The 17,452-nt window shown below is 30.0% G+C and overlaps 2 protein-coding genes across 3 annotated transcripts in view; one reads left to right on the top strand and one right to left on the bottom strand.

The window, feature by feature from the left end:
• LOC127724703 (E3 ubiquitin-protein ligase parkin-like) overlaps positions 1–17,452 on the top strand; it is a 558,693-nt gene that overhangs the window by 259,080 nt on the left and 282,161 nt on the right. The gene's annotated exons all lie outside the window — the stretch shown is intronic.
• The window catches only part of LOC127724750 (uncharacterized), a 35,856-nt gene that overhangs the window by 14,878 nt on the left and 3,526 nt on the right, over positions 1–17,452 (bottom strand). The window contains exons 2-4 of one of the 2 annotated variants that reach the window (XM_052231847.1): positions 11,147–11,182; positions 6,939–6,989; positions 5,029–5,243 (exon numbers count right to left, since the gene is read on the bottom strand). In XM_052231847.1, coding sequence (XP_052087807.1) covers positions 5,029–5,243; positions 6,939–6,989; positions 11,147–11,182 — 302 coding nt within the window. The remainder of the gene's footprint in view (positions 1–5,028; positions 5,244–6,938; positions 6,990–11,146; positions 11,183–17,452) is intronic. The other variant, XM_052231848.1, reaches the window with a different exon arrangement.

Genomic DNA, 17,452 nt, shown 5'->3' with positions numbered 1-17,452 from the left:
ATTTATATATGATTTTTTATTTAGCATAAAATCGTAAAAAAAAGTTCCCCTTGCTACGCTCGGCGGTATAAAATCCGTTTATGAATACGTCCCTTTCAAAAATCATGGCCTCGGTCCGCCCTTGCATATTGACAATTTTAAACTTGACCAAATTGCTTAAATTGTAGAACATTTGTCAATGTACGATAATCATTATACAATGAAGAGATAAACCTATATATAATAGTTGTACTATATAGGGCAGTTGTTAACAACTTGATACTAGTGCATTAAAGAATTTGTTAATGTTAAAAAAAAAAAAAAAAGAAAAAAAAAGAGAGATGAAACATCGTTTATTTATATAAATTACTAATCAAAAAATCATTATTGCAATTTCCGGATGGCCTAAGACTTTTATACTAATTTATACTTAGTATTATTATAACAAGGAGGGGTAAACAGATTTTTAACGCACTATTATTGTGATCCTTTGCGCCGCATGGAAATTCCTTTTCTTTGGCGATTCTGCATGCAAATACATTTGTCTTATTCTCTTGCATTATAAAGAACGTTTAGTTTCAGAATATTTATTTTCAAACGATTATACTGTCTTCCCTTTAAGTAGAGCGGAACACTAAGATAACCATCTTGTTGTCCCAAAAAATCGCATATCAAATGTGCGTCCTTAAATTTTCAAGGCCGTACACTAATTAAGTTTGAACACTTAAATTTACATAGATGATATAAAAAAATCTAATTCCGTTTCAAAACCTTCATTTCTTTTTAATTTTTCCTTTTTTTTTATACAATACAAAATTGAAATTTGCTTTGTTCTAATATAGCAGGAGTTCAAGTGTTTACTGATTCAAACAGGTTATAAGTTATCCTCTGAAAGAAAATGTTTTTCAACGATCCCTCAAACTGCTGTTGAACGCCATATTCTAATTTTCGTCATGCGATTATGCATTATTTTCTATGACAAAACCGGGTCTGCTTTGTGAAATATAAGGACAAAACCGGGTCGTACACATTGACAAAACCGGGTGCTTCAATTTTGACATGACCCACTTCTTTCATTCCATGCACAGACATGCAAATATTGAGGCGATCATAGTGAAAAGTCTTGAAATCTCCGTGTTAATATCTTTCTTTCCGTACCTTTCTTTCCGTACAATGTGCTCAATTTAAAGAGAAATTAAACAAATTCGAGGCAGGGTTCACTCAATTCACCATTTTGATGTGCATTTTTACTTACTTCTCCATAAATCTAGAACGGTGGTAGAAAATATTACATCACACTATCGAAAATAGTTATATGTGTATGTATATTCTTCAATATCATGAAAACAACAAATAAATAAACAGAATTTCTACATTTCTCTGACTGTTTATTGTCCGTCACCGTACCGGACATTAGATACTATTGAGTCCAAACATTTTTCGCCGGGGTAGTTTAGATACAGTGGTCTAACATTTGGTAAAGCTACCTTTATTTAAAGGTATTTGTGTCATAATGTTTTCAAACTATTGGATACAGTTTATCTTACTTAAATGGATAAATATTACCAATTTGGAGATTGTAAATACATTTGTTTATGTCTAATCAAATGTCTAAAACGTAATTAAACATATTTAACTATAGTTGTATAAATTATTTCAAATTAGAATACTTAACATTAAATCTTTAACTTTCAAGAATTAAAAGTTAATCGGATATCATTTTTGGTATTTGAATTAAAATAGTTTATTCCTTTGAATTTTCATGTATTAATGAAATCATTAAGCCCATTAAAGGGGCACTAGCTGTCAAATTCATATTCACCGATTTGACTCAAATTCTCATATTTGATTAACAACAATGTAAAACATTTATCCAAACTATTAAAAGTCTAAAATAAACAATTTACAGGGCATGGGCTCGATAATATGTAGCTTCGATTCGTGTGTATTTTAGTCTAGACGCCATCTAATTAATTATCGAGTTGACCTCCGAAGTCCTCCGATGACCATATAAGCGATGTAAACATAAATATAGATATTAATAGATGAAGCGAACTCGTGCAATTGGATTTTTTTAGGTCTGTTTAATTTCATACAATAGATTGAAAATATATGTTTATCATCGTTTTTACCTGTATAAGAATGATTTTTTGTGGATCGAATCAGTCAATCAAATGATTTACCTTTGTTTCACTTTCAATGTTGACATTCTTTTCCTTTAAATAAATTTACACACACTATTCATGCGTTATCCATCTCTAGCTAAAGGGTTAGATTGAAGTTCACATGAATACGGATTCAATGAGGTCGAATTATTCACTTGCAAGTGAATAATTTATCATCAATGTTTCTTAGCTTATTTTGACAAAATTGAACCATACTGGCTGCTAAAAGCGAATAATTATTTCACTATTTCACTTTCATTAATGATTGAAAAAAAATCATATTTTAGATTTTTTATATATCTCGTAGCTAGTGCCCCTTTAACTCAATTAAGTAAAGTGCGAATCAGTACATACGTTTGAGGTTTTTACGTAAGTAGGAAAGTTTATAGTATTTAAATAATATAATTATGCAAAAATACCAGTAAAGTATTAAATGTGGAATCACTTATCATTTTAACTGCGATAAATCTTTTTCATTTTTTTTCAATTGTTTTCTCCATAAGAAGAATTTCAATGTTCTACTACGAAATTTAAATTAATTCAGACTTTTCGTTTCTGGTCAATCAGAAAATTTTCAAACTATTCTAAAAACTTTATGAGTGTTCAGTAGCTGGTATTAGTATAATACCAAATTGACCAAAGAGTGATCGAATTGATTTGATTTCAATGCAACTGACACACCAGAAACAAATCTGCTAAAGTTCCGAAAATCATATCAAAGAGAACTCAATCGATTTTGATCTGGTAGATGTAGGATTAGCCAATCAAACTGAGGGTTTCCTCAAATGGATTGACCGATTCATTCTTACACTAAAGCTATCTGTGTCATATGAAAAACCATTGAAGAAAGTAACACTAAATTTACAACATATTTCTATATGCACTTTAGGTAAAACCTTTTCATTACACTACTTGAATTGTGTTGAGTGCACAATACTTATCTGGCCTCCAAAAAAATTGTGTATGTCCATTTTATGACAAAGGTCGACACTATACTATTTTATCCAAGGTCTGCGGTTGTCAATTTTGCAAAAAGTAATTTGTATTTGTCTTACTACATATTTTTTCACCTTAGAAATATCATTTAGATGACCTCACTATGTTAATTTATTCTGCTTGACCCATTTTTAAAGGAATATTTCTTTGTTTTGATGCCATTTATGGTGGGCTTCGTGTTGCTTAATCTTTTATTTTCTATGTTGTGTTTCGTATACTTTGTTTGTCTTTTGTTTTTTTGTTTTTTCTTTTTTTTGCCATGGCGTTGTCAGTTTATTTTCGACTTAAGAGTGTGATGTCCCTTTGGTATCTTTAGTCTTTCGTTTACAATATTTGAGCGCAGGTAATTATACAATATACCAGATACGATAGTCGAAGATGTTCACAAAATGACATAACCTTTTTGGTTCAAATTTAAAAATCCATTTTAAACTTAAATTTAATTGCAGAGAAACCTCTATGCTCAACCTAAATACAAATCTTTTAAATAAATTAGCGATATAAATAATGCAGATATATATTGCTAAGGTTTTTCTACCCTTGAGCATATATTGTTGTAGACGTATTTGGCACAACTTTTCGGAATTCGGGTTTTGATGTTCTTTAACTTCGTTTTTGATTCGACCTTCCAACTGGTTTGTTTTATGCGGCACTGGCAAGTCTTATGCTGACAAAACGCGTATCTGGCAGACTATATTATAAGCTTGGTATCTTTTTCGTGGATCAATACAATTAAATAACATAAGCGATACATATTTTTAATGATACAACCGCTTTCTTATTAAATTATCCGTGCCATGTATACCTTGGTTTTTGTTTTCAAACTCCTCAATGTTGGTAACTAAACTCATTTAAAGAAATACATTTTGAATTTGCAAACTTCGAAATCAGAATAGAAGGCAATTATTCTTGAGGACACATAGCGACGCTAACACTGTCGAATCAGTCGGTCTATCTTATTTTTGGAGTTCATAGAATTGTCCCTATGGTTTTGTTTTACCTTGATTTGTATCCTTTTAATGGATTTATGAATGGATTTGAAAATCGGTAAACTCCTGTTGCCTCTAATTTATTTTAATTAAACTTGTGATTTGACGTGAATTATCATTGATATGGTCAGAATTATAGAACTGTTAACAAAATTTTGAATTATTCAAAATACTAAGATTTTATACCCCTGGAATAGATTACCTCACATGTATTTGGTTAAACCTTTCGAAATTTTGGGTCCTCAATGCTCGTTAACTTCGTACTTTTTTCGGCCTTTTAAACTTTTGTCACTGATGAGTTTTTTGTAGACAGAACGAGCGTTTGGCGTATAAACATTCTATGTATCCATGATGAGTTTATTTATAATTATTCCGTTTTTCAAAGGTTTCATCGTATCAAAGAAAAAATGGAACATGCTTATCGACGTTGATCCGCTGCTCTCTAGTGTGACAATACTTTAAGTGAATACAAGTGTTGAAAGCCGTACAGTTTACTATCTATTAACATTCTCGTCCTTTGGTCTCTGGAGAATAGTTGTCTAAATGACAATCATACCACTTCTCCTTATTTATATACATAATTTTAATTTATCTTAAAGACTGCTAAATTAATTCAAGTCTCAAATGGAACCAAAGACTTCATTGCTTTCCCATCAATAAGTTTTAAATTAATCATTCCTCATTTAACATAACTCGAAACAATTTCTTTTCCAAAGTGCTTTGGAAATCAGAATCAAACAAAGATACAACCACCAAACTTAAAAGGGAAAACTAAAAACAAACGAAAAACATAAATACAAAATACTTGGTTGTTGTTCTTTGAAATAGTTTGTTTTTGCCTTAATACAAAATTGCGTTTGTAAAATATGTAATGCTGTCAAATAACCATATAGACTTACCAATTCTTGTATCAAATCACTTAAAGTTTTCAAATCTTCTAATCCATTGTTTCCGGACGATTGTTCTTCTAGAGGTTCACTAGGTGATAAATCAAAATTTCCTATTCCATAGTTATTAAAATCTGAATTTTGCAGTAATATCTTTTTAAGTAATAACTGATCATTTTGATTGTTTTTCGACAAATCTGTTGGTGGTCCAGAACGTTTTCCATTTCCTGAAACAGATTCAAATTTATTACGTTGAAGGGAGAAACACATTCTAGCTCTAAATAAGTGTTTATAAAACAAGAAGGGTTTTTAAAACAAAAGGGCTTAACAAGTCGCCCAAGTTGTCCGAAATAAAAAAAAAAATCCTGCAGATGATGCAATTTAGTTTTGAAGTTGTTTATTGATGTATATTGTTAACATTTAAAGAGGCTTCATACATGTGTCTTTTTAAATCTGTTTAATGTATGGATGCACACAGTCGTGTAATGGTATAATATTTTTCTATCTCTATCATAATCTTATCTGATGAGGGAAAACATTTTAGTCAATGTATAGTTAGTCCAGGCGGTAAGTTTAAACGGCCGAATTACGAATAGAAGTAGTAGTCTTAAGGTCAAGTAACAGTAAATGGGCTATGTCACAGATTCTGGTAAAATTTTACATACAACTTTGGCTCGTTGAATTATATCTGAAAATCAAAAAAATAATGCCTTTATCTCTTTTATTTTCTGAAATATTACTGACTGAAATTCTTTAAAAAAAATGGTGAACATTTGTATAAGAAGCACATCAAATAGACGAAAAACGTTAATAAATTTGTCATAAAATCACCAAATTTCCAATTTTTAATACCTATATTTTTCTTAAAAAACCTATGTGCTATTGATACATAAATTTCCGTTTTAATGATATAAAATAAGCATATGGTCACCGACTTCGTTTTTGGCGTCTAAACAAATCTGTTACTTTGGTGGTAGTGAATAACGTCAAAAATCGACGTCTTACGACCTACAACGCGATCTTACGATTATTTCGACATTTTGTGTTATTTTTTCAACTAGTACCCCACTTTAATTGATGTATACTGTTAAAACGAAGTCGGTGACCCTATTATTATTTTACATCATTAAAACGGAAATTTTTGTACCAACAACATATAGTTTTTGAAGAAAAATCTATGTATCAAAAATTGGAAATTGTAGGTTTCAGACAAATTTAAGAACATTTTTCGCCGATTTTATGTGTTTTCTATACAACTTCTCACCTATTTTAAAGAATTCATTCAGGAATATTTTAGAAAATAAAAGAGATAAAGGCGTAATTGTTTTTCGATTTTCAGTCAAAGTTCAACGAACCAAAGGTGACCTTAATGTATATTTAGATTAAATCTGATACTATTTTGAATGTTCATTGATCAGTTCAAGTATACCCACAAGTGAAAGTGTAAATGGTAAATTGTCATGAAAGCCCATGGAAACATTGTTACCCAAAGGAGATCAGAGATTAGTTTGGTGAGGTTTTATCTCAATATTAGATTCGCATTTCAACTGTTCAAGTACATGTTATGTAATTTAGCTTCTAAATTTTTTGAAACACGACTACGCCTTGTACTTCAAATTTACTATGTCTGAACAAATTCATATAATATTTAACTCATTATAAGGTAAATACATTTTTCAGAGACATTTCTAAAATATTAAAACAGATTGCCTACGAAATCTTACAAAATTGCCTCAGAATAACCCTTGACACTATGTTGCTTTTTAGTCTTGGTGTTTCAGATAAGATTGTTAAGGAAAAATTCGCCAACAGATGCAATGCAGGTAGAAGCTCCTACATGATTCAAATGTGGTCAGTGATTAAATCAGAAGATAAATTATTTCTAAATGTGCTGTTTAAATCAAAGAATACAATTTGCTTACCACCATAGCATGCATGTATAGCCCATCGCCCACGACATTTGTTGGTGAAACCTGAAATTAAAATAAAACATCTAATCATGCTGTTTTGCATAGAAAATTAATCAATTCTACTTCAGGATATACCTGGTTCGGCGGTCTCGTGGTAGCTTGCTGGCCTCAAAAATCTTATGCTGTTGTTGCGATCCTATGCTTGGTACATTAAAAGTTGTCGAGTCAGTGTTTAGGGCTTCTCTTCTAAGTATGGAACATTCGAAATCAAGCGCAACAATTGCCCTATCCGAATATGAACTGGTCGGTTGAAATGCCTTTCTGTTGATTGTTAGAAATGGATTTCCCCTTTATATGATGGAAAGATAACCTGGTGGATGTTAAATGCCCAACCTACCAACCTTATTTTTGAGAGAAAAAAAACCCAAATAATACAGGCATCGTTAGACTACAAACAGCCAATTATGATTTTAATCACAACAGAAACATAACCTAACAACTTCTCGAACACAATATTTGTTTTTTACACCATAAAAGAACAAGCCATAATGGATTTAGAACTTAAAGTCAAGACAATGGCAGACAATGGTTAAAACGTATGGAGTGTAATCGTATATCTTCTATATTCAACAAATAGTTTACTTGAAAAGCCTGATTTATTTACGCTCAAAAACAAATTTGTTTATAAACGTTCAAAAAAAAGAGTGTGTTATATCGATTTCTACATAACACTTAGATTATAAAAACAAGGAATTTATAGGTTTAATCACATATCAAAGCTTGACATGGTATCATTAGAGCATGTCTAACAGAAGAGTCTGGTTGATACTAATATTCAACGAAATTATATATATTATTAAAGTTTGATCTCATGAAAACTTGATTAAAGATTATTATGCATAAGTAAATAAATGAAAAAGTAAAATAATGATAAAAAGAATCACAATAGAAGATTGCATACAAAAACGTATCTTTTTATGTTCTTTAATTTTCAAAAACAAACAAAGTGCTCTTTTTAAAAGATATATTACTGAACACAAAACAACCTAAAGAGATTTGTTCACTAACAAGGAAAATATTTCTGACGAAACCATGATTAAGTGTGATACATTTCTTAGAAGTTCGAATAAAATCGTTTAGAGTGCAGTTTGATAAATAATTGCAATAACCATATTATATAAAAAAGACGAGACAATTGAATAATGAACACCACAGTCTGAAATCAATATTACAGTAAAGAAAACTCTAATATAGGAAGAAAATAACATCAGTGTATGGAAAAGAATACTGATACGGACTTTGAAAGATTGCTTTTTATATCAGACACATATTTTTCAGTTGGGGGAAGATAATTGCATCGGAAATTAAATTTTACAGACATTTTAAGAAACCAAATATTGCAAATTTTCTAAGCACAGTTCTATAAGAGTTGCCTCTACAAAATAAGTAAAAAAAAAAAATCCCAAAAAATTCCAAATAATATAAAAATAAGGAGATGTGGTATGATAGTGTTTGTTTAATCTGCTTTCAAGACAATCTTCACCAAAAAACTTAATTATATATTTCAATATCTCAAAATATCAATATTGATATATTTTGAAATGCTATGTGGTGGTATTATCATATTATGCAGTAACTATTTTATAAGAAGATTATTATCACAAATATTTATAAATCTATTGAATATCATATTTGATTTTGAAATTATATGATCACAAAAAGAGAGGCGGAAGATACCAAAGTGAAATGCAAAGTAGATGACAAACTGGCAACATCATGGCTAAAAACGAAAAACGACCGAAAGACAAACACCGTTATACAAAATGCATCATTAAAAACTATAGATTGAGCAACACGAACTTACCAAATCCGAAATGATATCAGGTGCTCGGAAAGAATAAGCTGATTCTGCTCCATATATGGCACCCATTGTGTTGGTCATGCACATTCAAATTATGTGATAAGTCTATTTCTGTGTGTGTGTGTGTGTGTGTGTGTGTGTGTGTCTGTGGTGTTAAATACGAGGAAAAGCGGGTTTGATTAACCTTTCGGAATTTGGGGTCCTCAATGCTCTTCAACTTAGTACTTTATTTGGACTTTTTAACTTTTTGTTTCGAGCGTCACTGATGAGTCTGTTATAGACGAAACGCGCGTCTGGCGTACAAAGTTTTAATCTTGGTATCTATGATGAGTTTATTTATAGTTACGACATTGGTACATATCCGTCGTCATAAAAAGATAAAAGAAAGTCTCTACTAGATTTATTTACATCTGTTCTAGATTCTAAGAGATTAACAGATCGACATACTGAATAGACACCTACTTTTTGTGTTGAGCACTAGTTGTTTTGTATGTGTCTTTGGTATGTCGTCTCAAAAACTTATACCTCAAAAACAAAAATTATTCTTCGTCGTTCACTATACAATGTAAACTGATAATATGCTACACTGTGAATATTTTTTTTAAGTAATTCGGTTTTTGTTCACATTTATAATTAGAGAACGAATTAAAGCACCGAAGTCATGCAGTAATAATTGGATTGTTATGTATTGAATATTTATATTCAACAATATCAAATGCTTGGTTTTGAATAGTAGAAGTACAAACATGAATGTATTATTTATATGATAACAAAAACAAACAAGGTGGAATGGGTTAGGATGACAATATAAATGTATATTGATTTTTATTTTGAAGCTGATCAACGTCTGTGGTTGTCACTTAAATTTTAAAATGTTAAAGGTCATTAAATTATTATGTGACAAGGCACACAGATAGGAACGTTGTTAGGTGCATATCTTAAGATAAAGAAACAATAAATTAAATTTAAATTTGAATTTTACATAGTTAAATGTGCATTATTAAAAAAATAGATAAAACACTGTAATACATGCTTAATTTTAGCAAAAGTATAAACTAGATACATAGTTTTCAATGAAACAATGTATCTTCATAAAAGAGAGGCATTTATATACAAATATAGAAGAAAATGCCATCAGCATGCTTAAGAATAACGATTCTATTAAAACACTACATGTTTACGACATTTGCTTGAATTAACTCGGGGTGATTAAGAGCTTGAAATAAAGATATTTGTCTATTATTGAAGACGATATTTTGACACCTAGATGTCTGTTTATTGTTTTGTGTAGGATGATTGCTGACTCAATATCACATTTCACAATCCTCATTTCATTCAAATTCAATATAAATAAAAAGCTTTTGAAATTTAGAATTGATGAAGCCGACGAACCATGTTTTGTTTATTATTATTATTATTATTATTATTATTATTATTATTATCATTATTATTAATATCTATTTATTTTTATTAAAGATTTTGATAAAACAATTAGAACTTTGAAATTAAGAACATCATTGATGGAATTGTTTTTTATTTACCCCAAAATGTAAGAAATAAGTGATTTTTAGAAATGTTCTTTGGTTCCTTTTTCCTATTTCTTCTTTTAATTCAATTTTCAATGTTATATCCCATAAAATAAAATAAATGTTCGGTATATATTGATAAACTGTTCAACATTCATAAATACATATGTCCATATGCAAGCATAATACAAAGTATGAATAGTGCCTGGGAAGTTCAATATATAAATATAATGCGTTATATGCTATATGCAGAAGCGGACATGAATGCGTTGCCGGGAAAATATAGCTGAGATCAAGTGACATTTCAACCATGTGAACAACTAACATATATACAAATGCTAAAAATATTTAATTTGAATGGTTTGTTATGGTTAAATTTATAAAAAAGTGTATTGACTACACCATTGTCTTTTTGAAATCTTTTACGAAAAGTAAATGCATGAATAAATTAAATTTTTCTAATCGAAAGTGTTTTCTTCGTTTTTAAAATGTATTGCAAAAGGCAATTTCAATGAAATATTGAACAAAAACAACAGTTTTCCTTTTTTTGAACGAGATTCACTTAATTAGTATGCTCACAGGTCAGTATCACTGAATCGCTTTAAGTCGTTCTGTAAATGACTCTCTCTCTGTCATCTTATTTCTGCTGATTGCTATCAACAAATATTTACAAAGCATATGGGACATTAATAGTGTAACATAATCTAAATTTTTAGTCGCATTAACAATGAAAAACTAACAGTTGCGGTCATTATGATATTCATTTCTTGTATAAAAGGCCCAGAAAAAAGTATTTACAAACGACTCAAATACCTTAATGCGCATATACTCACCCGGAAGTAAGGCAATATCTTGATCAAGTCTTTCACCTTTAATGGACATCATATTGTCCGTAAATTATTTCAAAGAAATAGATAATAAAATACGCATTTACACTACCAGATAAAATAAAATCATTATTCACGACTTTTAAGCAAGTAACAAAATGATGGCACACCTGCAGACTTAGGATGAAATCGTATCAATAATATTGTTACATAAACATATATACGTTTTTTTTGTATTTGCTTTTCTGCGCCGCTTGAAGGTGGTGAGTGAATTAAATGAATAAGGGTTTGCTTTTTTTCATGAATCGAAATGCAACATAAACGTGTACAGTGCAGACTGTCACCTCTGAATGAACAGGTGACCAGAATACTTTACCTTTCCAGAACAGCTCGTAGTTAAATTTGACTCCTGAATTATAAATATAATAATAAGTAATACTGTTTCATTTCTAATTTTACTACACACTTTGTTGGTATATGAATCGTGTTTGCACAATTACCACAACGAAAAAATTACATCAGTCATTAGAGTTCATGTGTTATTGGTCTAGGCATTTTGGATATGTGTCATCTTAGACATAGATTTACGATATGTTTAAACGTCTTGGTTATATAAGGATTCATTATTTACCATTAAGATGAATATTTTTAAGGAAAAATAATAATCTGTCATTAGATATATAAGGTCATTTGTTGCCTTTAAAATGGGTTCGGTTTCTGATTGGTTTGATAAAGTTCGAAAGCAAAACTGATTTTATTTGTTTCGGAAAATCTAGAAAAACTGATTAACCTCTTTGTGTGGATTTAACTGTTTAACAAACCAGTATTAAATCTTTTAATTTAATGTAATAGAATTTAAAAGTGAATACAAACCTTAGATTTCCACTGAACGGGACCATTGATACAATTAAATAAAACTGGCAATAGGATTTCAATGTTCCAATGCCAACAATTGACATGTACATTGTCATGAGATTTTGTCTTTCCTTTTAGTGTTATGTTAATTTGTTTTCATGTTCATGGTATCCAATTTATATGTGGCTTTTCATTTTTGCCTCCATCATACAAAAGAAGTCTGGTTGTCCAGCATTACTTGCTCTGCAAGTGGCATCGGTCGTGTTGGTATTGGCAGTTTAAATCCGATTACAAATTTTTTTTTTACTATTTGATTTCGAATATTGCGATGATAAATGAATTAATGTTCGAAATGCAACATAAGAGAATCTAAATAAAAAATTGAAATAAAACGAAAGTTTTGTCATATTTACTTTCTGTCCATAAGGAATTAAGCTAATAAGTAACAACGGACCAATGTCTGCTATGAAATTAAATGGTGTAAACATTTACTGGTGTTATAATATACCAACTGTTTTATTAAATTTCTGACTTGATTGTCATTGAAGAGGAGGTTAAGACCTAATTCATTTATTCTTCCGGCAATTTTTCCACGTTTCAATCAGTTTTGACGAGCAAAATTACAATCTAAATTGCTTTGTTTCCGTTGTCACAGAGCCCTCTGCTCTTCCGTTAGCCAATGTGGTAATAAAAATATTGCTGATTTGATTGGCGTAGTAATAGGATATAAATGGTTGATTTGCATTAAAGTGATTTTTATATCTCTGACAAGATAGAACAGCTATTACTTACATTGTATAGTTTTGTTACTCAATTGTATTTCTATTTAACCCCGGTCGTCGTTATTGCGACAAGATAATCACTATGTTATTCTATTATATGGTGAAATTACATTGCTACATTGTCTAGCAATCGGATCATGAGGATTCAAAAATAAAGTGTCTATTGACACTTCGCTTTTCTTCATCATCAATTTTAATAAGGATCAGTCTGAAGGTCAATTAGTTGGTTCCTAACTTTTTGTAAAGGACGGTGTTTTATTCCATAAGTTTTGGTTTCGTTTTCTATCATGAGTTGAAAGGGTAAAAGCAGAGAAATTTGATCTCTGGTTAGTACATATCACATCAGAATAAACATGAGAATGTAGAACAGAAGTTCGTAAAAGATGTTGGATGTGTCATATAAAAAAATACTTTGATAAACACGTTTAAGACATGTTGATATCTCTTCCCCAATAAAGTAAAATATATATTGATCATCATGTTTTGTTAAATATTTTGATGATACTATCGTAATTCTATGCAGATCTTTGACTCGTTGAAAAAGTAATATGCATCAGTTTACACATTAATTTTTGATAAATGATTAAAAAATACATTTAAAAATCCATAAAAATGATATCAAATCAGATGAGTTGGCAGGTAAATGTTTTATAAATATATCACTTAATATGTTTTTAACGTTTTTTTATTACTTTTTTATCCTTTTGGGTAGGGGAAGTGATGTCGTTGTAAATCTTCATTCTTTTTGTGTTGTTTCAATTGTCTTTCATAATTAATATGAGACGTAAATATGTTCTAAAATAAGTTCTAATAACATCAGTTTTTTACAGCCAAAAATAAACTGATGACGTCACAAGTTCTCATATGAAGTACTTATAAATTATGCATATACAACACGAAGAAAGAAGGTAACATGAATGTTTATATTGCTTATAACACTAATAAAATTTAAAATTTTCAAGTTTCAATTTTTAGCAAATGCCGGCAATAATCGGAGAAATGCATCATAAAATATAGTTTATTGTTTTTATTTCAATCTAAAAGTCGTGAGACTACACTAAACAATATGTTTATTTTCCAAATATCAAATATTCAATCAATCGATTTTCTATGTTTATTATTAGCATATCCCTTACACTTTGTTTTAGAAGAATCCTCTCTCAAGTGATTTTTTTAATGAAATATCATACGTCATATTTTTCAAGATAAAATTATAGTCATTAACCGTCACACTTCCAGAAAACAACATGGTAACTTATGATGCTACTGTTTCTATTTAAAAATTCTTTTGTTAGCTGGAATGATAGTTAGTATTAACATGCAGAGCTCTGATTTACATGATAATATCTCTTTTTTTAGAACAATTTCTTTAATAGGTAATGTGTTTGCTTCCTTGGATAGAGATATTGTTCCATTCAATAGTTAGGATGAAAAAACTTCAAATACTGCTCAGTGTTTCAAAAAAGAAAGAATAAATGTTTATAAATTTATACTGAAATGGATTGGAATCTAAAAGATTATAAATTGATAGTTTTGTCAATTAAGAAAGAACTATGGTTGCAAATTTTCCAGGCAAACTTTACAAACAAAACAAAAACAACACTGACCTCACTAAAAGCCTGCGGATAAATGCAGGTGCTCATGAGGATAAGTAGCTCCTGTTAGAACAATTGTTATAGTTCAGGTATGTAGGAGAACAAAGCTTACTCTTTAATGGTCATTATATATCTTGCCAAAATAAAACAAAGGAAACGTTCTGAGTCATTGTAATGTCTCCTTTAGTTAAGTGTTACAAATTGTCTTTGTTTTATTATATCATTCTCCTGGTTTTAGATAAAATCTTACTATACAAATATAAAACTATAATAAGGTGATCTAGACTAAGTGATCACGGATACTCCCGCCTCCTATAGTGTACTCATCAAAGCTAGCAGGATTATAAGTTTGTACGCCAGACGCGCGTTTTGTCTACAAAAGACTCACCGGTGACACTCGAATAAAAAGTTTAAAGCCCAAATAAAGTACGAAGTTTAAAAGCATTGAGGACCCAAATTTCAGATTTTTTTTTCCAAATACAGCTTAGACAATAAATGAAAACAAAATTAAATACATTTCATGCGTCTCAAGGGCTTTTCTAGATTTACCTTCATTAGGTACGCTCAACGCCGTGATCAAGGTATCTTTCATATTTGATTTTGCCATTTGATAAAAGAAAAAGTAAAATAATAAAAATACTTAACTCCAAGGAAAATTCAAAACGGAAATTCTCTTATCAAATGGCAAAATCAAAAGCTCAAACACACCAAACGAATGGAGAACGACTGTCATATTTCTGACTTGGTACAGGCATTTCCTTATGTAGAAAATGGTGGATTAAACCTGGTTTTATAGCTAGCTAAACCTCTCACTTGTATGACAGTCGCATAAAATTCCATTATATTGACAACAATGTGTGAACAAAACAAACAGACATAATAGGTAAAAATGTCAAAAATAGGGGTACAGCAATCAATATTCTTTTATAATCTCAATCACTATAAAAACAAACAAGTCTGTCAACAAAGAAAAAAATAAAATGGCATATAGACAAAGCACATAAGCAAAAATGAAAGACAAGAATACAAAAATGATCATATCACAATAACACAATGGCGGGATGTATAAGTACCGAGCCACACCAAAAGGATATAACCAAAAATGGACTTTACAGTAATGGGTAATCATTTACAAAGACAAATAAAAGAACAATATTACACGTAATTAAAGGACTTTCCGTTTTGAATTTTCCTTGGAGTTCGGTATTTTTGGTTTTTTACTTTTTTCATGTCTCCTTTTCCTAAATTTATATTTTTTGTCCGTGAACAAATTGCATTTGTTTTATAATATCATACTCATCTTTTTTGAAAGAATCTTTCTATTCAAATTTTAAGATATACTAAAGTGATCCAGACTTAGTGATCACAGATACCCCCGCCTTCAGAACAGGATTGCTACTGGATAGATTAGTGAAGTTGATTTTTATTAATGAGCTCTTTGTATAGAGGTACCGACCGTTGCAAGACCCTCATGGGTAGTCAAGGTCGTTAAAAAAAACCTCGTCGTATAGAGATTATGTGCCAATAATGTAAACAAAATATATTTATACTACGGAATAAATGGGAAAACAAGGTTCTTCTACACAAGAATGACTATAATCCTTCTAAAAGCCAAAATTTGTTTAAACACTTTCACAAGTGGGATAATAAATAATAGTATCATGGTCATAGTTTAACATTAGATATCTAATAAAGATATTGAAGAGACGCTTAATTTTGAACAATATTAAATTAGCAGAACAACTGAATATTCAAAGTCAATGGAATGATAATTGAATGACATAATTTCCACCTGACGGTAAAGGTTTGAAATCACTACTCAATTTGCGAGCTAATTAGCCAAATAGACATCATCTTGCTAAGTAGAATAGATCATTTGCTCGTTTTTACCAAATAATTATCGAACTAAAATGAGCGTTCTATGACATCTTGACGTAATTTCAAGATGTAAGCTGAATCAATATATTGGTATCATTGACAGCTTTGGCTCGATATTCAATATGTCAAATTATAATATAAAACAAAAGGAAGAATCATATACTAAATGCTTTTCTGCTGTATATTACAATATAAAGTCAGACATGATTGTTTAAAATAGCAAGTAAATATTTTATTTGTCGATATTAATAATGCAACCGTGTTATAATAACATTAAATGGCGCTATTTAAATTCATTTAGATCATAGGGGCGCTCGAGGCTTTATAATTGGAAATCCAAAAAATGTAACCAAAAACGATGAACAAAATATCCAATCCCGGACGAGGAATCGGAGCTTTGCACGAGGGAGAAATATTTCAAAATTTTTTAATGATTTCCTAGCTTTATCACTGTAACATTCACCAATACAATATCCGTGTTGTTATGTTTCTACAGAAGCAGGAAACAACAGCAAATTGATTTTAATTGAAAACGGTACTTTTGATCATGTTTAACAACATGTTCAGAGTGTTAATTTTGTCAAATATAAGAGTGACATTTCCACTTCGGAAAAATTAGAACTGTTTAAATGTTTTACTTTCCATTGAATTGTGTTAAGTGCATCTTCTTTTTGACGAATGACTGTATGTACCTTAAGTTATGAATAAACACTAAACGTTGTTTTACTGTAGAGGTTTAAATTTATTATTAAGCGAACAAACCATCAAAATATTATGAAGGTACTGTCTGAAAATAACAGGTACACGGAGGAGGTTCGAAATCAATGGTTTAAAACGGAACTCAAACTTCATTATCCAGAGGACCATTCACGACCAAGATTAATGAGAAAATATATATGTAAAAACTTATCGAAATAGCAGGTTACTTCGCTTGATTTTATAATTATATGGTTATAAAAGTTAATTTTCAATTATGGCTCCAACTTAACTTCGGTAACATCAAAGTGAAGTTAAAAAAGATAAGTATTGCCAAATTATTGTAATCTTTGAAAATGTTTTCGACTATAGTTACTTACATCAACCTAATTTGGACTTTTGTGGATAATTGTCTCAATGGCAATCTTACCACATCTCCTTATTTTTATATTATAAGGACATTTTTTAGTAATCTCCATTAGAGCACTAAGATAATTATTGGTAAG

Source organism: Mytilus californianus, unplaced genomic scaffold (genome assembly GCF_021869535.1).
Source record: "Mytilus californianus isolate M0D057914Y unplaced genomic scaffold, xbMytCali1.0.p SCAF_14, whole genome shotgun sequence".
Lineage (NCBI taxonomy): Eukaryota > Metazoa > Mollusca > Bivalvia > Mytilida > Mytilidae > Mytilus > Mytilus californianus.
Note: the sequence above shows the minus strand (reverse complement) of the source record. Positions and strands in the feature narration are given on the sequence as shown.